Genomic DNA, 22006 nt, shown 5'->3' with positions numbered 1-22006 from the left:
AGATGATCTTAAGGTCCTTTCCAACCCTAACTATTCTATGATCTAGCAAGGGTCAGGGTCCTCAGCTGCGCACTTGCCCTGGAATCCAGTTACCTCTACTCTGAGGAGGTATTATGACCCAAAAGGAATTAGCCTGCCATTTTAACTGGGGAGGGGGGTGACACCAACAGCCCACTAGTCAGAAGAAACTGGTTTCTCATGCCCAGCTTGTCTTACAGCATTTTGAGGTGGCACATCGCCTGCCATGCTCATGGCCTACCTACGGCTATTTTACCAGCTACAGCTTTGGAAACAGATGTACAGCTGCCCATTGGCCAGGTAAGAGTGAAGCTATGGAACAGCTAAGATAATCACAGCTGAGACCAGACAAAACCTACGAGTCTGAGGCATGGAAAGCCTCAACTCCTTGGACTGCTTTACTAATAATGGCCATAAAAACATTTAGCATGTAGCACTTGAGCTCCATCGCTTTCTTTTCAGCTTCTGTTTGCCCAATTAAAGAAACACTAGATGACCCCTACTCTGAGGAAAAAAATACGCCTTTCCTTCCAGGCCTTCTGCTGCATGGAGGAGGACAAGGTTCACAGCTGCAGTCTGTCAAGTACAGAAAGCAAGAAGGAAGCTCACTCAATCTGAGTAATTCCTCTGGCCTTGATCTCACCCTTCCTGACCCTTCTTTGAAATATTCTTCAGAGAGCCTCCCCTCTTATTCTTTGTTCTTTTCTGGTGAAGAGTGAGCTCTTCCACTGTTAGCTATCTTGACAGCAAAACTGCTGTCCCAGGTCACTGGTGGTGTTACATCCAACAGCATGAGAAGTCCTGAGGCTACCTCTCTTGACCCAAGAGGTGAAATCTTCCAGAAAAAGAACCTTACAGTCCCAAACTGGTTATTTTTCAAAGCAAACAAATAAATACACACAGGTGGAGACTGAGCTAAAATCTACCATGGCTGTATTTTCTGAATCAGAAACAAAAGCCTGTATTTGGAAAGATAACTTCTTCTCAAACCAAGGTCTAGTGGTTAGCTTTGTTCTTCTCCCTTTAGAGAAAAGGCTGATGTTCTGGAGTAGTATCAGGTATGTTTATAACTCCCAAATACAGGAATGCTCATCTAAGAAAGGATAAATAAAATAAAATACAATAAAAACTAGTCAGAACATGCTTAATAATAATTGAAAGACAAGCCAGTGCATACATAAGATAGAGCTTAGGAAGAAAACCCAACGCCTTGATTTGTTTGTTGCTCTCAAATCATCATAAACTTAAATAAAAAACCTTTAACACTGGATGTCTAAACTGAGTTACTTTAAAATTAAAACTTAAGAAAGCTTAAACCCTTGCACCTCATGTCAGGGAAGCACACCTTTCAGTTTTATGCTCTGCGCATGTTATTCATGGGGACTGCATAGCAGGTACATTAATACAGAAGTACAGAATGTTCATACATATGGTATGAACATCCATTTTTAGGTAGACCTAATATATTATTAGATCTCCATAGGAATTTTCAAATACATGGGATAGTCTTGTTTCTGTTTTCAGCAAAAATCTAGCACTTTAATTTTACACAACTACACAGCTTAGAGACCAGAATGGAAAGGATCCACCATCCTGTTAAGCAGTCTAGCCGGAAGAGCACTTCAGTAGAAAATAGAAATACACAGTATTTGCATTTAAAAAAAAAAATTAATAACCCTTCTAGACTCTCAGTGGAGGTTCTTGGGTACAGCCACAGGGAAAGGGATTTTATAGCACTTGTCAAGCAGAAAGTATGCATTTAATAATGAATAAACGACGCAGATAAAGCTACAAGAACTCAGCAGCACAGAAGGTGAACCAGGCTATGGTATTTCACAGCAAGTGTTGACAGAGGAGTGTGCCCAGGCTGAAACAAATGGGCACTGCAGAATCTGCAGATGCACTCGCTGTCTGGGAAAAAAACACACATTTAGGAACTGAAAATCATTGTGATGCAAGAGGCAGCATGCTGGGCTCAGAAGATTTGATTTTACTGCCTCTTCTTTCAAGTTACTCCACTGACCTTAAAATAAGAACGTAACATAATAATCTCTGAAATGTATATAATCTACATGAAATATATTAGGCAATATATAACAAACTAGCTCTTTCAGTTACAGACCCATCTCAAGCATCAGTGTGTGCAACATTACATGCACTGGTACAGATTCATGGGAGGGGTGATGATTAAACACACGTAAAAGCTCAACGTTCATTTTACGCATGAACTCTGCCTACAGGAACGGAAGAACATCAATATCCCCATTACAGAAAAGCAACCCTACCATACAGTTGTACAGTGATAACTGCAAACCACTATGAATTTTTACCTCCATGTAATGCTAAAATCAGCTCAGGACAGATTTTCCATTACAGGGGAATTAGAAAAAAAAGGGAGGGAGAAAAGGACTATTTTTCTTACAGTAGCAGCTTAATGCTACTGCCAGAGGCTACTGTAACCCAGATACTAAATTTCCTCATGTCAATGCAGTCACAATGCCCTGAGCATTAACCTAATGCTTAGCCTGACTGGCCTGGCTCCACCACGCACCAACAGATCCACTAATCCTCAGGCTGTGCAAGAAATTCTGAACAAGGCAATCCAATCCTCTCTTCACCCTGCAAATGTGGGGTTCAAAAGCCACCTGGGAGTGCTCTATACTTAGACCACGAGGGATTACAGCTAGGAAACCAAATCAGGTTTTGGTCACATCTTAAGTAGGTACCATTCAACATAACTGAACAGATGGGTTATTCAGAAATCCTAAAAATACAACAGATCTGTGTTAAATGGATTTCTACCACCCAAGTTTAAATGACGTAGCAAGAAAAATTCCACCTGACCACGTGTGGTTTTTGTTTGTTCTCTTAGACAATGCCATCAGATTATCCAAAGGTCAATTAAGAAAACCTCTCTGCCCCCTGAGGGAGGGTCATTCAATACCCATGCACATGAAGTCAATTACACAACTTTGTGTCCTTCAAAACACTAGGTGGCAACAACCACAATGTACAAACAACCCTGATGGCTTCCCCGAAGATGCATCTGGACCCTACACACTTACAGATTCTCTCAACATGTTTTATTACATTAAGTCTTAATTCACTGGACCCCAAGCCTAACATATAGTTTGAAACAGTACTGTGGGAAAGCAGAGCAACATCCATGCAGTGCAGCAGGTCTCTCATGTACACTTCTGCAGTCCTCTTGTCAATTTGCTTCAATTACCATAAGCATATTCCTACAGAAATAAAACCGATGCGATTTGTGATACTGCAGCAACTTTCTTTCAAGGGGGTAACTGCAACAGCATAAATAAATAAATGGATGAAAATAACACCTTTTGCCAAAGGGTCTCAAAGCCCAGTGAGATTGGTGCAGTATTTGTAACAAATCCCTCTGCCTGGACCATAGAAAATACACTTCAAGAGAACACAAAAACACAAGAACAACTAAGGCAGCTTGCTTAATTCCTGCCAGGCTTCCAACTGAGAGTCTCATGTCTCTGCCAGCTCTTCCTCTTTATGTTCCAGGAAAGCTGCTATTCTCACTTTAGAAACAGTGACACAGGGAGGTGGAAAAAGTTCTGCAAGGATGTATATCCCCTTTTGCATAAAATGAGGGTTTTTTTACAAGTATTATCAATAAAACCAAAAAATTAGCAGGTGAAGATGACTTGGGAAAACATTTCTGAGGCTAGGACCTCACAGAATGAGTACAGCGAAATGGATGTGGTAGGAGCACGCAGTGCCTGCGATGTAACTCCTCTATTCTTGTTCATTGGTGCAACGAAAGCAGCAGTACAGTGAGTGAAACCCTCCCTCATATCATTTTCTGATGTCGAGCAGCACCGTGCAAATTCATGCATCTGGCAAGAGAGAAGTCTAACATCACAGAAGAAACTGTGCAGAGACACCTCCCCTTCCAGCGCAGTGCAGCCTCTTCCAGTTCCCTGGAGCTCTGGCACACAAACAAGGTTGCACAAGGAATGGCCACAATGCCACACTGTGAACTTGAAGTCCACAGGCTGCTCCACAGCACAGCTTTCTTTGCAGCACATCTCGAGGTACAAGCATGATAGCATCCCTCCTCTCATTAGGATCTAAGCTACCCTGACACTACAGTACATTTATTCAGAGGCAGAGAGCATTACCACCAGGCAGCTCTGGCTTCTGAGAAGGCAGCACCTCAGAAGGCAGAGGAAAGGAGGTCCATAGCACTCTGTGTCACTAACCCCTTCGTGCAAACTTTATGCTGCTCCTGGCTGAAAGGAGAGGCACCATCACCACCATACAAGTTGCATCCTAAACAGCAGTAGAGGGCTGGAGTAGTTAAAGAGGTGCAACGGGAGGCTGAGAAGCAGACTTGCCAGTGTTCCTTCAACTACACGTATGTCCTCAAGACCAGCCGTGATACCAAACAATTGTCTGCAATATTTTCTTTATAATGGGAGTCAACAGACACTCCAAAAAGGAACAAAAAAAAAAAAAAAAGGACTACTCTAAAATAGAAGAATAATGTATTTTGGGCGGACTTAACCACTCAGGCTGAACAAAGACCTACTAAAATTACATTAAGGCTACATTGTGATAAATTAATACCATACAAAAAACTGCAGGATTTTAATTTCACACAATTTCACGCACATACAAACAACAGTAGATCCATCTAACAGTGTTACAGGAAATACTTTAAAAGGATAGCATTACACTGGAAACATCACATGAAACTAACCCTTCTTTAGGTTTTGTACATTTTGCTGAATGTTCTCAAACTATTTAAAAGGGAAAAATATATTTCCAAGGCTTACAATAAGCATTTACTAAGTTTAAGAAAACTCTGCCAGCTGACAAAAGGTCACTGTTTAACAATGAGAGGGCAAAAAGACATTGTGTTTTCAGTGTTGGCATCAATCCTGCAACTACCTAAAGTCTTTTGAATTTGAATACGCAGCTCTTAGGAGTTGAGACCTGCACACTTTACCATTTTCAGCAGTATTCAGTGCAGGCAAGAAAACAAAACCAGCATACAACTGAAACAAAACATAAGTCCCTGCTGCGTTAAACCACTCCTGAAGACTTCTCTCAGCATTTGGCTAAAGACTGAACATAACACTTTTCTCTAGATAACTAGTTTTTCCAAGCTTTCATCGACGTACGTACACAGAAGCCTAAATCAGCCTTCAGCTTCTCCTGCAGTTTGCCTACATGGTATAGCTAAGCAAGAAAACAGAAAAGTGGATATGAAATAATTTGTGAAGGAAGTAGTAGAGATTACATAAGATACAGTAAAATTTATTGAAAACTGACAGAATTGTGAAATCTCTTAGAAGATGCCTTCCCAAAGCAAAGAGAAAACTATCAAAATAGGGAACATAGCATTGTATTCACAGACAAAACCTTCTAAAGCTATTTTATAGAATCATAGAACCATAGAATAGTTAGGGTTGGAAAGGACCTTAAGATCATCTAGTTCCAACCCCTCTGCCATGGGCAGGGACACCTCACACTAAACCATGTCACCCAAGGCCTCGTCCAACCTGGTCTTGAACACCACCAGGGATGGAGCATTCACAACCTCCCTGGGCAACCCATTCTAGTGCCTCACCACCCTCACAGGAAAGAATCCTTAAATCTAAAATTCCCCTGTGTAAGTTTTAACCCATTACCCCTTGTCCTATCATTACAGTCCCTAATGAAGAGTCCCTCCCCAGCATACTTATAAGCCACCTTCAGATACTGGAAGGCTGCTATGAGGTCTCCACACAGCCTTCTCTTCTCCAGGATGAACAGCCCCAACTTTCTCAGCCAATCTTCATATGGGAGGTGCTCCAGTCCCCTGATCATCCTCGTGGCCCTCCTCTGGACTTGTTCCAACAGCTCCATGTCCTTTTTATGTTGAGGACACCAGAACTGCACACAATACTCCAAGTGAGGTCTCACAAGAGCAGAGTAAAGGGGCAGGATCACCTCCTTTGGCCTGCTGGTCATGCTGCTTTTGATGTAGCCCAGGATACGGTTGGCTTTCTGGGCTGCGAGCGCACACTGCAGCTGGCTCATGTTCATTTTCTCATCGACCAGCACCCCCAAGTCTTCTCCGCAGGGCTGCTCTGAATCTCTTCTCTGCCCAACCTGTAGCTGTGCCTGGGATTGCTCCGACCCAGATATAGGACCTTGCACTTGGCATGGTTAAACCTCATGAGGTTGGCATCAGCCCACCTCACAAGCGTGTCAAGGTCCCTCTGGATGGCATTCCTTCCCTCCAGCATTATCAACCGAACCACACAGCTTGGTGTCATCGGCAAACTTGCTGAGGGCGCACTCAATCCCACTGTCCATGTCAGCGGCGAAGATGTTGAACAAGACCGGTGCCAACACCGATCCCTGAGGGACACCACTCGTTACTGGTCTCCAGCCAGACATTGAGCCATTGACCACAACTCTGTGTATGCAGCCATCCAGCCAGTTCTTTATCCACCGAGTGGTCCATCCATCAAATTGATGTCTCTCCAATTTAGAGACAAGGATGTCGTGTGGGACAGTGTTGAACGCTTTACACAAGTCCAGGTAGATGACATCAACTGCTCTACCCCTGTCCATCAGTTCTGTAGCCCCATCATAGAAGGCCACCAAATTGGTCAGGCAGGATTTCCCCTTAGTGAAGCCATGCTGGCTGTCACCAAGCACCTTGTTGTTTTTCATGTGCCTTAGCATACCTTCCAGGAGAATCTGCTCCAAGATTTTGCCAGGCAAAATTTTACAGTCTTCTAGACTGCTCTGGCACATCAGGTAATTGCATTTAAATTGCCATGTTATACTACAGTTCTTTACTTGGTTCATTTTCACTTTTTCTTCTTTCTTCAGCCCAACATCTCACCTACCTAGAGACCAATACAGTTCAGTTGTGTCCATCCTAATGGCTTGCTTCCCCTCAGGACAAGCATCATTTGCACAGCATTCTGTTGAGATGCTAGAAGCTGTTTTGGGCTTTGTTTGGTTTTAACCAAAGAAAGCAGCTTTGAGAAAGGTAGAAAGAACCTAAAGCCAGATTATACTAACAGCTCCGTAATACCCAGCATGAACCAAACTGCTTCCACCACACAAATAACAGCTCTAGCACAGATTTTTATGAAATCTGAGAAGAACAAGGTAGCAGAGAACTTGGCTAGCAGGATCAAAGTCATGTACAGAATAAGTTTTATAGCAGCAATCAACATATTTTAGCATAGCAGCATTATGCTCTGTCCATCATCCGCATATTTGCATGGATACTGAAGTCTTTGGAGATATTTATATTATCTCTTTAAAGAGAAGAAACAAGTCAGGCAACACACCACTGGGAAAATGAGGACACCAGTGTGAGAAGGGGTAGAACACAAATCCTGACGGTTATCTACACATAAAAAGTTTCCTGGGATTTGCTGAAGCAGCGAAGATGGAATGACAACAAAGAGGGACACAGGTGGGAAAAGGGGCATAAAGATACCCATAGTGTATGCCACAGCTGCATACAGCATACAACAAAATGCTTCACAAAAAAAAAATGCATTTCTGCATCTTCTTGAGATAACAGAAAGCCCAAAGCCCACTGTGCTTTTCTGACACTTGCAAGGTACAAATGTGAGCAGTAACATAGTTAAGAAAACTGCTTGTTATATTCAGAATACATTTTTCATGTTACACTATTATTAATAATTTAAAAGTTACCTATTTTGGATTTGGGGTATGAATAAACTTACCAAGACAGCAGAAATTATTACTCATCAGTACCTAAGAAAGCTAGTATTTCTGCAAATATTTACTGGTAACATGGTAAACACCAGAAGAGAATATTATCAGCGAAAGTGGGCTGCACTAAAAATCCAGACATCTGTACTGATCTGCCTTCACTGCTCCCAATCTGAGGCCTCCAAGAGACCTACACTGGAGTGGAAGCTCACACGCAGGGCTGTAAGACAGTATCATCCTTAAGCACCAGGCCCAAATTTTTTCAGAGGCTCCTCTCTTAACAGGGCTTCCCCTTTATCCCTAGTTTTGTGTAAAAAGTTTCGGTCTGGCTTATGGCCTTGAGGGCAGAGAGGGAGAAGTCTTTTCATTCTAAGGCTGACCCTGAACAAACACAGAAATGCCCTGTCTCTCAGCTCAGATCAGGGTCAACAGCCATTCACCTCCCCTAATCAGATTTGAGTAAAAACTGTTCTGCAGCAGCTCTTTCACCTTCTTGTTTTCCTCCCATGCCCCAAGAACAAGTAGGTATCTGTAACTTAGCTCCTCAAAATTTCATGAAGCTCTCCAAAGGCAGTGGTTTATCAAAGTTTTAGGTGGAAGATTGCTCCACCTAAGGTTTAAGGTTTAATCAGAGACCTGAGGATGCAACACGTACCTGAAGTGCTTATTCCATAAATACATGCCTCTGGCAAGCATTGTCCAAGCACTCAGGAGCACGAAATGGAAATGGCTTGCTCTGAGCGACCTCAGGCTCCTAACCACTGACTGTTAGAGTTCTCCCAGACACCACAACCACATCGCTGCCCACTTCACAGGCAGCACACTGCTAACTGCTATTTTAACTGTGGAAAGGGGGAAGAAATTAAATCTAGTTATCAACCTACTTAAATCCTAACACAAAAGTAGATCCAGACTCTCCCCTTCCACTTTCCATACCCACATGCACACTTGTTGAAGCTCATCCTGCTGTCACACAGGCCTTCCACTGTGCATGGAGATACAAATGCCACTTGTCAGATAAGGGAATAAGCTGCAACATGTCCACCACCCAGAAGTCCAACCACAAGTTTAGGGTTTTTTTTTTCTTGTTTTTGTCTTCAAATAAAGGTCACTTTGCAAAGAAGATCCAGAAACACAACCTGTCCAAGGGAGAGCTGCTCCTCACTTGCTCACGGTTTCTATCCTGTGGGCACCTTTGCAATAGCCTCAGAGGATACGTGGACCTTTCAATTTGTATTTGTTCAGAGGGGTGAGCACTGTTAGGATTCATTTGCAAAGCCCCCTGAAGAGTAACTGTAATATGACAATGAGCAAATATTGCTTGGCTGTGAAGGGGGAGAAGCCTTCCCCTTTGCTAAAACTCCACCTACCGGTTGCTCCCCCCAGAGCTGCTGGCCTGGTCCTTATGGGGCCAGGCAGCCACCTCTCCCACACTCCCCACCAGCAATGTGACTTCTTGTTCAAACTTTGTACCAACCAGCAGAAACTTGTTTTGTTTTGCTAACATTAACATCGCATCCTGCAGCTATTTGGACCTTATTCTGCAACCTCTACTCGCCAAGCCAGGGTAGCTCTTCCTTCATCCAGCAGGGCAAGTAATTTGGTTAGGTCTGTTTCAGAAGCACTGGGTTATCAGACTCTGGCTCTCATAATTAAATTTTCATCGTAATAGTTTTTCATCTTAAATAATCAAATTAGGGAAGCCATCATTAACAAAAAGCTGTCACTCATGAGTTGCCACAGAATGGGTGTTCTGGAAACAGGGAGAGACAGGAACAAGGGCAGAAATCAGCTTGGGGACCATCATTCTAACCCACGTTAGGGACTCTGGTAGCAATATGAAGCACAGCTAGCAGCAGTTATAGTTCAAGAGTAATTTTACATCCTGGCCCTGTAATTATTTTACACAGAATTAAATTACCACCATCTTGAGAAAAAAATGAAGCAGAATTGCAAGTGATCCAAAGTAACTATTTTAATAATCAGACAAATCAGTAAGGCTCACCAATTTCACACCACAACAATGGTTGGAGACAAGGGGCTCTGAGCAACAGGAAGCATTTTTCACAGTATGCAGCACTAACTTTTGAATTAGCAGCCCTTGTGGCCTCTTAAGCTTACAGTGTGCTCCTCCACACCACTTACATGAAGTGAAACACATTCCCTGTGCAAAAAAAGTCTTTTCTTAGAATAAGTATCTTCAGGCAGACAAAACAAGCCATACAAGGAAAAAATATAAAAAAAGGAAAAGAAAGCCACCAGTAAATACGGACAACGTTTTTGCATTTATGTTGGTCTACCAAAGAACACATATTCTGTTCCTTGGGTAAAAGAAAAACAAAAAGCCGTCAGTGGAGAAGAGTGACTGAGACAAGAAGTTGACCCTAATGCTCATCTTCTATTTTTTATTTCCAGCTTTTGAGAAATTACATGCAATAGTCTTCAGCCACGTTCATGCAGTTTTCAACATAAACCCTTGCTTAGGAGAGCTCCATTTCACAAATAACAGTGGCAAGAGGCAGGCCGTCTACAAACAAAAGTAGATCAGCAAACCACTTTGGTACCATTATACCATTTATATATTCAGCCAAAAAAGTAGAAAGAGTGTGACATTTTAAAAATAAAAATTTAAAAAAAAAAAAGAACAACACACACAACTGGTTTTTAATTGATCCCATGAACAATTCAGAGCCACAGTGTATTCCTGCCTTCCACCACTCCTTTTCCCCTGTGAGCTGTGAACAAGAAACCAGAAGTGGCTAACAGCAAGATAATATTTACACTTCCTTCTTCCAGAGCACCGCTAAGGACAGATGCACCCACAGGTCGGTGTGCACATGCAAAGTACAGAAGACAGCACAAGGGCAGGCACCAAAAGAGAAGTTACCTTTTCTTACCTTTCCTTGCGTATACCAGTTGCCCAAAATTAAAGAAAAGGAGAGCAAGCAGCTGCCCTTCTTCTATAATGGTTATGCTACCCTCCCAAAGCGTGCAAAGAATACACTATGTTCTTTGATGAGCAAGAAATCATCCAGTCAGACCTGCACTTAAAAGGACACAAAAGAGCCAGGATTGCAGAAAAATGTACATTTTGCCTGGGTAGCCAGAGAAAGAGGACTGTTTCTGTTTGGTCAAAGGCCAATTTCATTAAGCAATTAGATTAGATCTTACCCTTAATGCAGACAAACCTAAGGGGAAGAAGCCTCAGAGTTTATATCCCAAAAAGTGTGTCAACACCGATATAAACACAAAACAAGTTTCTATCTGCAACTGATGCTTTGATTGTGGGAAATAAGGGAAAAGAAAAAGTGGAAGTAAGAACTGGAAAGAGAAATTGAAGGGGGGAAAAAAAATAATTCCCAACCTCACCAACCCAAAGAGGAGGGAAGCATTTCTCTCAACCTTGTTAATTCCACTGAATGCCAATTTCTCCTCACAGAAGTGGAAACATGTCAACAAAAAGGAATCCAACACCTGCATGCACTATCACAGCATCAGAATGCTAGGTCCGGCATTCCCACCAGTAAAAAGTAACCCTACAGATCGATATACAACATAAATATAGATTTCAGTCAAACTTGCACATCAATGAGTATTTTTTTAAATAGGTCCTATTTTGGGACCATATACAACTGCATGGCTGGATTAATAAATTCTCTTTCCAGCAGCACTCATTATTTCAGTTTTCTGTAGTAATCTTATTGGCTACAGTTCAATTGTTTTCTAAGAGGCACCTTGTAAATGTATTAAAATACATTTTCACATATAAGTACTTTTTGATTACCTCACTTCATTTAGATTTTCTGACATGAGGGATGTACCAACACCTACTTCCTTTCATCTTCATAAACACACACTTAAGATATATGTCATAACAGTCAACCTTCTGGGCAGGGAAGAGAAAACACCATTATTTTAAAAGAATGCCCATATTTAACACATTATCACACACCAGCTGTCATGATATAATGTGCAAGATTGCAAACATTTTATGTAAAACTAACCTTGGACCCCCTGTGAGCTTCATGCTTTTAGTGGTTTAATATACAAGTACATATTTTTTAAGGCAAGACATTTGCACCTAGAGAAATTCATCTATTTGAAAATAATGTCATGGATGGATCATGACAGAAGATGAGCAACGGGAAACCAACACCAAAGCTTTTAATCCCAAAATACTTTTGGCAATGCAAAACATTATTTCTGCCTCCACCTGGAGACTGCCACCCTTATAGCTGAACAGGCACTGCAGCTCACACAGGCTTTCCTCAGCTGCTTCAGGGCAGTCAGCCAGGTTATTCAGACAGCATTCAGAAACCACATGGACAGTGCAAAACTGCTCCTTTAAAAATGAATGCAGATAGATTTTTTAAATAGAATTTCAGTCTTTGTGAGTCTTTAGAAGCAGAACATGAAATCTCACACCATGTGCACAGAACAAATATAAACCTGTTTGAGAGGAGTTGACTAAGTTTTGTTCTAAAAGCCCATGGAAACATATGTCCCAAAGAAAGTGACAGGGACATAGAGATTACTCCCAGGGAAGCCACCTGCCAAAGCAACTGTCCTGGTTCCAGAAGCACCATTGTGTTACCGTAACAAAGAGAAGAAAGTAAAAGACCTGGGGCAACAGCTTAACAGAGAATCCTCAAGGGGATTTACTAATGAAGTGCTGTTGTTCACTACATCACATCACACTACTTCATGCCCTTAAGGTTAGGAAGACATTACAAAAAAAAAAAAAAAACCACAACAATCACAACAAAAACACAATCAACCCAAAAATATAGCAAAAAAACAGACCAGCCATACAGAGAGCATGGTCTCCTGCAACATTTTCTTGTCCTTAATGTCTAAAATAAAACTATTTTGGAAAGGAAAACTAATTTCAAAGGCAATTAGTCTAGGAGTATTCTCTTTCATTAACAGGAAAGAAAGAAAAAAGTAAGAGGAATCCTGAATTCTGGTCATGAGCCACTCCCAAAAACATCAGTATTTCATAAGGAGTTGGTCCGATGTATTTAACATCTTGCTTTTGTCTTACAATTTTACCTGTCATTGCTACTAATTACAATAAATCTGATAGAAAGAAACCGCAATGGGAAATACTCAGCAAAATGCTGAGTATTTGTACAGATTGTACAAAACGCTGAGTATTGTACAGATACCTTGGCTATTTTGAGGGTGAAAAAGCAGCTGAAAGCAAGAAACTTAGTTTTCCAGTGGTGTTTGTCTGAAGGCAAGGCCTGAGGCCTCTGGTTTAAAAAAAAAAGGCCAAGACAAAACACTGAAATCTTTCTGGTGGACAGGACATTCTGACTGATCCGTTATCTTGCCAAAATGAGGCCCTTATGAGAGGGAGTAGGTGTCAAGTTTCTCTTCTTTTTCTGCCTGCCTTTCCCCAGCGCCCCATTTCGACTGAGACCTCTACATACCCATCAGCTTAAGCTGAAACTGGAGAGAAGGTCAGAGTCTTCAGTGTGAGAAAGGCACACAGCAGCCACTCTGCATGATGCCTTAAGCCTTGACCTTGTAAGAAAACAGCTTTAAACAAAACAATCCCAGGAAACCAAAGCAATCCTTGACTGATTACAAAATAGTGATATCTTTATCTATTTTAACCCAATAAGACTATTGTTGTGAGAACCACATTGAAGCCCAGCGCAGTAGTACTCTGCCTCTGGCTCGAAGGTCACATGGAACCAGCTAGGGCAGCCTGCCCCAGGGCCCTGCCTCAGTTTGGCTGTCTGCACCCAATGTGGCACAAGTATGTGACCAAAAACCTGGGAGACACCTTGACCAGAGCTCCCCATATTGCTCCAGAGCTCCAGCACTCAGCCCCAGCCTGAGCAATCCCTGTGCTTGGTCATTTTCCTGCCTGAGCCTGCCTCGCAAACCCAACTGCCTGGCTTGACCTCGGCTCTGCCGCAGCTCTAAGGCTGCCCCCAGCCACCACCCCTGGTCCTGCTGCCTGCCTTGCTGGTGCATGGTGGTACTGCCAGCACCCCTTGCCCATGGGGCAGCAATTCCTCATCAGCGTGTCACCTGAAAAGTTCCTCACCTTACCTAACAGCAGATTTGCCCTGCTATCAAGATGACTTGGATAGAGCTGGAGTTTGACCCTAATTGTGTGAGGACTGACCTGCCCACTCAAGCTGGTTATTGCCTTTTTAGGGTTGGGCACCCGCTTGCTGCCTGACCACCCAAGACCTGGTACCAACAGACCAGAGGCAGTTGAGCAGCTCACTGTGTTTACCAGTTTGCATCATTATGACTAACTGAATAACTAAGCAACTGCAGATTGAGAATACTAAGGCAGCAAACTCATTGTGCAGACTGAAAAAGTCTGGTTTACATCAAAATTCCTAGTCATAATTTCCAAACTTTGGCACTGAAAGCTGAGATCCTAAAGCACCTTAAGGCAAGCATGGATTTCATCTACCAATTTCACCAGTTCAACATTAGGACCATATTTCAAGCAACAGCAGGGGTTTTCCACTGTTTCATCTTTACTCTCAGATTCCAATTTCTATCTTAACTATCAGAGGAATTTCCTATAGCAGAGTGACTTAAGTAGATGGTTATATTCATATTCTAGTACTCTACACCTTGAACAGACTATGAACAACAGGACTAGAGGTCAAGTGATTTCCTAGGCACCTGCCAAGTGCAGTCATTTTTAAATAATCTCCCTTTCTCAAATTGGTACTGATTTTGCTCAAATTTCCTAGAAATGAAGAACGAGAGATCATTCAATTAAAGCACAGATGTGGGTATTAGGGCTCAGTGCCAGCCTCTGAGATCAACCTCCTCTAAAACCTTGAGCAATTTCACCATGGCTCTGGGGTTGGCTAGCCTGACAGCAACTGGTATTTTCTCCTTATTAAGTGCTGGACCCAACGAATGCTACCTAATCTGCTTACAAACTCCCAACTACTAATAAAATTTAAACCAAAATCTTGAAACAATTCATTGCTACACGTGCACTCAAGAGACCATTCTCAAACGATTAACATCTCAAAACCAAGCTCTCAGGAGTCAAGGAGTGCTGGCATGAACACTGCCCATGCAATCACATTTGATCCCTCTGGTGCATACACTTAAGGATATAGTCTTTAATTACTGAATTGCCTTTGCTGCCAACACTTAATTCAGCATTCAGTTTGACATGCTTACCCAAGGCACAGTAATTCAAGCATTCAGTTTTACCTGCCCTGGTCAGAATGCAACCATATGCGTTATTTACTGAATATTGTGAAGTCTCAGCTTGGAGTACAAAAAAAATCTTAATTTTGTCAGTAGCTTTCCTATGGCATTTAGTATTAAGCATCTGCATCTCTCTGAAGCAATGTTATTTGTTTTCAGCATCACTCTGGAGGGGAGGAGGGTACATCTCCTCTACTTCACAGATCAAAAATGAGTATGTAGACACAGCAAGGCCAAAAAGTCTCCACTAATTTATGGCAACTTAAGGTGTCACTGGTGTCATTTTTTCAGAGCACTCTGCATTTCAGAGAACTCTGAATCCCCAGAAGGAGCCACAGCCTCCACTGGCCCTGCCACAGCAGATAGCACTCAGCACTTCTGCAACAAAACAAAAAAAAAAAAAAAAACAAAACCAAAACAAACAAAAAAAAACCAAACCCAAACCCACATAAAGATACACATGCAATTAGAGAAACACTTAAAAAAGATGCCATAGTGGTTTGTGAAGCTTCACACAGGGCAGTTTTCTTCTGTGGTAGAAGAAGACACAAAATCCAACCCAAGCAGTCAGCAGTCAATTTTTCTGACCATGAAAACTTCCCCCCCTACACCTCCCCAATATAAGTCCCCTGCATTTTTGTATCATGGAGCCATTTGTTCTTCCAGACAACATCCCCTTCAGCAATTCATCCCCATGAAAGACTTATCCTCTGCACTGAAGACAGTGTGCATGCACACACACAAGAAGTGCTCACTAACTTGTGAACACCTTAAAAATGCGTCTCTCTTGCAGTACCTCTTCAGTCATCAAAGGTTAAAGTCCCCCACCTGAGAGCTTTGGAGATTAGAGAGAGAAAAAACATGCAAGTCATCACATCTAGGCCAAGTAGTACACCCCTCAGAAACTTCACTGGCAATTCGAATCTCAACATTCTTTAGGTCCCATCAGGTCAGAACAGTATTGCAATATTTTCACAATATATTTCAGTATTGGTAAGAATAACAATTCTGTATAGAACAAAAAGTCAATCAAGTGCTACCACTTCAGTGAAACTGTCAGCCTTCCCTATGAACATGGCTTTTAAATAAACTGAAACAATCCATCAGCATTTACATAGTCAACCTATTTCCACCACAAGAACTGTAAATCCAGGAGCCACAAATAACATGGGTAGGTATTATGCAGAAAATACTTCAAATTCGTTAAGTAGCTGCTCTTGATGAAAAGTAGGCTATCATCTACAGTCTTACTGCCCAAGAATACGCAACATGTACTTTATGAAAACAATTCAGAGCTGATTAATACGTTACAGATTTTAAAGACAAAACAGAGTATCTGCATAGGCCATGTACCCAAACTTTGTAACAAGTTTTGGCAACGAAACTTTCAAATCTGCAATACATTTTTTACAGACACAAAGCACCAAATCTCAAATATCTTGCAAAATATTACAGCAGCACTGTACTTATTTGTGTTTGTTACTCTAGTTCTCCTGAGAAAGACATAGCAAAAGAACACAAAGTTCCATCTCTTTTTGCATATCCAAGTATTCAAGATAGTATGTAAGCATACCCGCTCATTACCACAGCTTGCTTCTTATCAAGAGAGGCCAGCAAAACTACTATTGAGAAAACAGGAAAGCATACTTAAGAGAGATTAATTTGACACTTTCCTCCACTACAGTTTCAGGAATGACAATGGAGGATCCCACACATTAAGCATTTCTTTTAACATGCAGATGTGTGACTTAACAGAGAGTACTAAAAAGTACGAATAGTCATTTGAGTTCAAAAAGCACAATAGTTTTACTATTCACCACCATAACAGCTTCAGAAGATTCTCAAAAGATAAATAATTCCACAGGCCTCATTTTGCATTTCTCATCCACTCAAAATTCCTACAGACGTAAACAACACCTAACCGGCAAAGGCAGCAAATTATTTTAGAAGAGGTTCTAATAATAGCTTGCTTTAACATCATCCACAACCCAATACCCTAAACTCTGAAGAAGAACTCAGTGATAAACGTGTGTTCATGTGCATGCCTTCACATCAACTTGCTGTGCAGGCTAGTGAGAAAGTACAAAAGTAAGTGATACATGTATCTTATGGCACACACAAAGTTCAAAGGAGCTTTTCTGAGGAGAATTAATGCCTTCTGAAAAGATACTGGCTTTTCCTTCACATATATAATCAGAGTCATTCTGTCATACTTACCAATACCTTGTTATCCACCTTGTCTCCCTTAGTTTCCAGCTTTACTTTTTTCTTGACCGAAATTTTGATTTTCCTCCCAATAACATCCCTGACACTTTCTGAAATGAAAGAAAATACCTTAATTAAATACCTTCAGTGTCAACATGAGAAGGAAAAAAAGGACACCTCTTTCGAGTTTTCAGGAAGACGCAGAGCTACATTGTTCAACATAGCTCAACAACACATTGTTCTTGATCGCTTGCAATCATGGAAGTCTCATGCACATTCACCAGGACTGAACACAACCTAACACAAGTACAACTTTTTTTTAAATATGTCATCTACACAATAATTTAGGTCTAATATGATAGGATTATCAATGTCATATGCCAGGATTCTAAACATAGTTCGATACTTCTTTCCAGCACTACTTAGACATCAAAAGCATTCCCAAGACAAGCCCCAGCACTGCTTAGCTCTACTCTGGGAAAAGACAACAGATTCCTCACTTGCTATTATTTGTACCTGAAAAGCTTGCTAAAGCAAATTAACTTCTTGCATTGCAAAAATTTTAGCATGTTGCTGGTATCAGGGAAGCTAAATGGGTCAGGCAAAGGAAAAGCAAGTGTTCACACATTTTGCATTCTGCGCATTTAAGCTGCAAAGCAAACCAAGCAGACTTCCAGATGCTAACACCTGACAGCTCTGCAGAGGATGCTATGGAGGGGAACACTGGTCTCAGTCCAAGTCCTAACGACAGTGTAGCCACCTCATGGTGCCAACACCAAAGTTACATTACTTGCCATAATGCCTCAATATGTATATGCATACACATGTATACACCATTCTGCCAAGTACTAAATGAACCAGCCTTTCCCCTAAACGTTTGCACCCTGGCCTGAAGGGAACTGCTAACACAGGGAACAGTGTCAGAAAGCTTATACAACTACTGACACTGATGTAACTGGGAGATAAACAGAGAAGTTCATCTAGAAGAGCCAATTTGGCACCTTCCTTAAGTTTCTCTCCCCAGCCCCCACAGAAAAGGAATGAGAAAGAAACCTTTTAAACACATTAACCTATTTCCAGCGCTACAACTGGCATCTGCCAAAGGCAAGTCTCCACCCTCCCCAGACACACACACTTTGCCCTTGCGCATGCTAAAGTTTAAAGGCTAAAATTGAAGATAATGGGCTATTCCTAAGGCTTTTAATTATAGAGCTCTTTATAGCACTTCTCTGCACAATTTGCATCTGGTAGTCAGAATACATTACAGCAAACAATACACCACTTATTAAGTCTGGACATTTAGCCCAGGCCACAGCATTCTGCCTGCAGGGCACAAGGGTGTGCAAGTCAGACATGCACTTGGTCTCCACCAGAAAGAGCTTGTCCTGAGGAATCAGCATGATTTCCCCTGGAATTTTAATTTTCATATCAGGAAACAAAAGCTCCTCGGTAGCAGCGGTTTGGCCGGCGAGAAGCCTGTCCCAAGCCATGGCAGCCCTGTGGCAGACAGCCAGCTCCCCGGGCATGGGGGGGATCCAGGCAGTCAGCTTCCTGAACAGCCAGGTAACCAAAGCCCAGGGAAAAGTCCAGCCCGATGGGAACTATTTTCCTGAGTCCTCTTCTCCCATGAGTAACCCCCAGTTCTGGATTCTCTGTTCCTGCTGAGGAACCCAGTAGCAAGCTGACCACTCAGTTTTTTTCAAGTCCTACCTCCTCACAGAAGGAAAGATAATGTGCTGTTTCTGCTACTTTATCTCTGCCTTTCAATTTCTCCTCTCCCACTAACAGCTCCAAATGACTGCATCTAGCAAGGGACTTCCTCCTGAAGAGCCGATGTGGGGAGACCTTCTTCTTCCCTTTGTTGTCCCACACAGCAGCAGTGGGAGCGACTGCAAGCCCTCAGCTCCAGGCCTCTTATTTCAACAAGCCACAGAAGTGAGAGAAAGGGCCTGGGACCCAAAATTCCAGAAAGCATCAGGATGCCAGCTCCCTCCAAATCTCTATCTGCCAGAAAGGGCTCAAAAAACTTCTTCAGAGTTTTTTCATAGATATTCTCCATGTGACTGAGGCCACTTCCTTACACATTGGGTGGCAAGTGGACTTGCAAAGTTGTTTTTCAGATTCAGAGATGGAAACATTTTAAAGCATTCATCTATTTCTGATGCTGGAGACTTCATACGTCCACACCTCAGAGGAGTGGATTCAGGTAAGCCAACAATGAGGTTTTTTGCAGACTGTGACCTATGAGACCTGACAAAGGTCACATGGGAAAAAACACAATGAAAACCACAGCTCAAACACTTCCACCCCCAGTTTAATCTACTCCTACTCCCAGTTTAATCTCCATGCTCCAATCGCTAAGTGTTAAGGCACATCCTTCCATCCTGTTCTCAAAACAAGGTTACTACAAAAAGACTATTTAAGAGGCTCAATTTTAACATGCAGACACTAAAATACTGCTAGAAATTAAACCAATCTATATTAACAGACCCACATGTCACAAAAGAGCCCTTGAAAAAGCAAGTTGGGTGCAGGGCACCAGGACTGAGGGGTAATTCTTAAAGCCAACAGACAAGGGGATGCGTGAAGATGCTCACGTTGCTCTAAACCTCACCTACAACACTAGGGCACAGCACTGACCCACAGTGAGTAACAAGTACCATGTATTAGCACCTCAAACATGCCTGGCCATTTTTAAAAAGAAATGTTTTTTTTGATCATAGCTACCCCCAGCAGCCTTCCCAGCTCATCACTTCTTGATAGTAAGCTGTAGACTAAAGCAAACCACATGGATTGCACACTAAAAGCACTGCAAAATAGAGCTGTTTTGCCTATACAGAAAAAAATCCTATGACAGCTGCAACCATCCATCAGATTTTTAGCAATATTTTTTAAATGCTAAAATCAGTTGCCACCTATAGCCCTGACTGATGAAACTGAAGGAAATGCAACACTGTAAATGAACTAGGTGAGGTTCAAAGGTTTGTATTCAATACAATATGTACCTTACTGTCTGACAAATTTCTGCTCCCATCTATCATTAAGGCAACACTAAATTATTCTAACGTTGGTGATATCCTTAGATCTCTCCTTCAACAGGCAAAACTGCCAACCAAAGGAAGTTCAGCCTCAGTGAGGTAGCTGAGGACCAGGCCTAGAGCGTCAGACTTGCTCCCTCCATATGACACCGGTTGCCAACATACAGCATTAATGATCCACTTGTCGGAAGCTCCCCAACAGCGATGACGGCATTTCCAAGGTCCTTACAATCCCCTATGATGCGCTCACCGTGCAACACGGGGGTTGCATGCATGTGGCCATAAAACTTTAATTATAAATACCCTCACTCCTTCGTACATACATTGGAAAAAGAGTCTTAAGGCGAAGCCCCGAGGGGAAATAAGGCGCAGCGGACAGAGGTACAGCTCGCAGCCTCAGCCCGTGCCCTCAGGCCGAGGCGCTCGGAGGACTGGCCCCGGCGGGGCTGCTGTCCGGGCGCGGGAGGTTCGGGGGACCGGGGCAGCTTCCCCGCACTCCGGCAGCCACTGCAGACCCCGCAGCCCCGCCGGCAGAGCCCTCCGGGGGGCAGCCGCTGGGCCGGGTCCGCCTGCCACCCACCGCTCACCGCAGGGGAGCCTCGCGCCTCCAGAAGCGGGCTCCACGGGCACGGCCCCTGCCCGCTCCCCGCCGCCCCGCTCCCCGCCGCTGGCCCGCAGCCCTCCGCTCCCCACACGCAGCGGCAGCAGCGGGGCCAAGCGCCTGCGGCGCGGCCCCGCTGCCCCCCACCGGCTCCTCGGAGTACCCCTACGGCTCCCCAGCCATATCCCGCGGAGCTCCCCCCGGGCTCCACGGCCACCGGGTCCCCCCACCGCCAGCGCTGCAGCCGAGGGTCGCCCCCAAACTTGCCCTCCATCCCCCTTCCCCCGAGCCCCTGCATCCCCATCCCCGCCGCCATGCCCCGTCCCTTACCGATCAACTCTTTGGGGACGTCGGAGCTCTCCTCGGCCATGGCGGCGCTGCCCGGCGCCCGGGGGTGCCCGGTGGCGGGGCTGCTTCAGCGGCGTGCCGCCCCTCCACCAGGCGAGGCGGGCATCAACCGGCGGGCGGGGGAGGGGGCGCCCGTGCGGTGCCTCTGTGGTGCGGGGTGTGCGCGGAGCGCAGAGAGGGAGGGAAAGAGAGAAGGACGGAAGGGGCTTCTCCCGCCCCGCGGAGCCGGCTCCCTTCGCGCTACATGACGCCCCCGGCTGCCGGCGAGGCCAGGAGGGGCATTTCCAGCGGAGGAACAGCCAGGACGCACCCCGCAGCGCTCGCTCCCTCCTTCCCCCTCACACAGCCAGCACCTCCGCGCTGTCCGGCTCCCCCCGCCCGGCACCGGCGGCTGAGGCGCGGGCGGGAGGAGGCGGTGGCTGCCCCCGCCCCGGGAGGGCTGGCGCCCGATCCCCGGCCCGGCCTCCTCACCTCGCGAGAGCCACCGGGAGCCACCCGCCCGCCCGCTCCCACCGAGCACCCGGCGGCAGAGGAGGAGGAGGAGGAGCAGCGGGAGGCGGTGGCCCGGAGCATCGCCCTCAGGAAGCCATCGCGCCCGCCCCGGCGCGGAGAGGGAGGAACAGGAGGAGGAGGGCAGCGAGCTGGGAAATCGAGCGCGGCGGAGCCGGCCCCTCCTTCGCGTGATCAGCCCCCGGCGCTGCGGCTGACCCAGAGGGTGGCGGCGGGGGCCATCTGCCGGCGGCTGCGAGCGGCGCGGCTCGAGCTGCCCGGCCCTTCAGCCGCAAGCCAGGGCCGTCAGCGCGGTGTGTGGTGGTGGCACCGGCCCTCTGCAGCTTCCGCTCTGCTTTTCGCAGTTTCACCT

General features: G+C 44.3%; 1 protein-coding gene across 8 annotated transcripts in view; it reads right to left on the bottom strand.

Moving 5' to 3' along the window:
- The window catches only part of CARMIL1 (capping protein regulator and myosin 1 linker 1), a 195416-nt gene extending 174004 nt beyond the window's left edge, over positions 1-21412 (bottom strand). For all 8 annotated transcript variants that reach the window (XM_061448954.1, XM_061448956.1, XM_061448961.1 and 5 more), the window contains exons 1-2: positions 21127-21412; positions 17170-17267 (exon numbers count right to left, since the gene is read on the bottom strand). In XM_061448954.1, coding sequence (XP_061304938.1) covers positions 17170-17267; positions 21127-21166 — 138 coding nt within the window. In that variant the 5' untranslated portion in view covers positions 21167-21412. The remainder of the gene's footprint in view (positions 1-17169; positions 17268-21126) is intronic.
- Positions 21413-22006: the final 594 nt, after the last annotated feature.

The sequence above is a fragment of the Pezoporus flaviventris genome, unplaced genomic scaffold, assembly GCF_033815535.1.
Source record: "Pezoporus flaviventris isolate CSIRO_AGI_PZ_B2104156 unplaced genomic scaffold, CSIRO_AGI_Pfla_v1 ptg000007l, whole genome shotgun sequence".
NCBI classification, from domain to species: Eukaryota; Metazoa; Chordata; class Aves; order Psittaciformes; family Psittacidae; genus Pezoporus; species Pezoporus flaviventris.
This window is presented reverse-complemented; position numbering and strand designations above follow the sequence as displayed.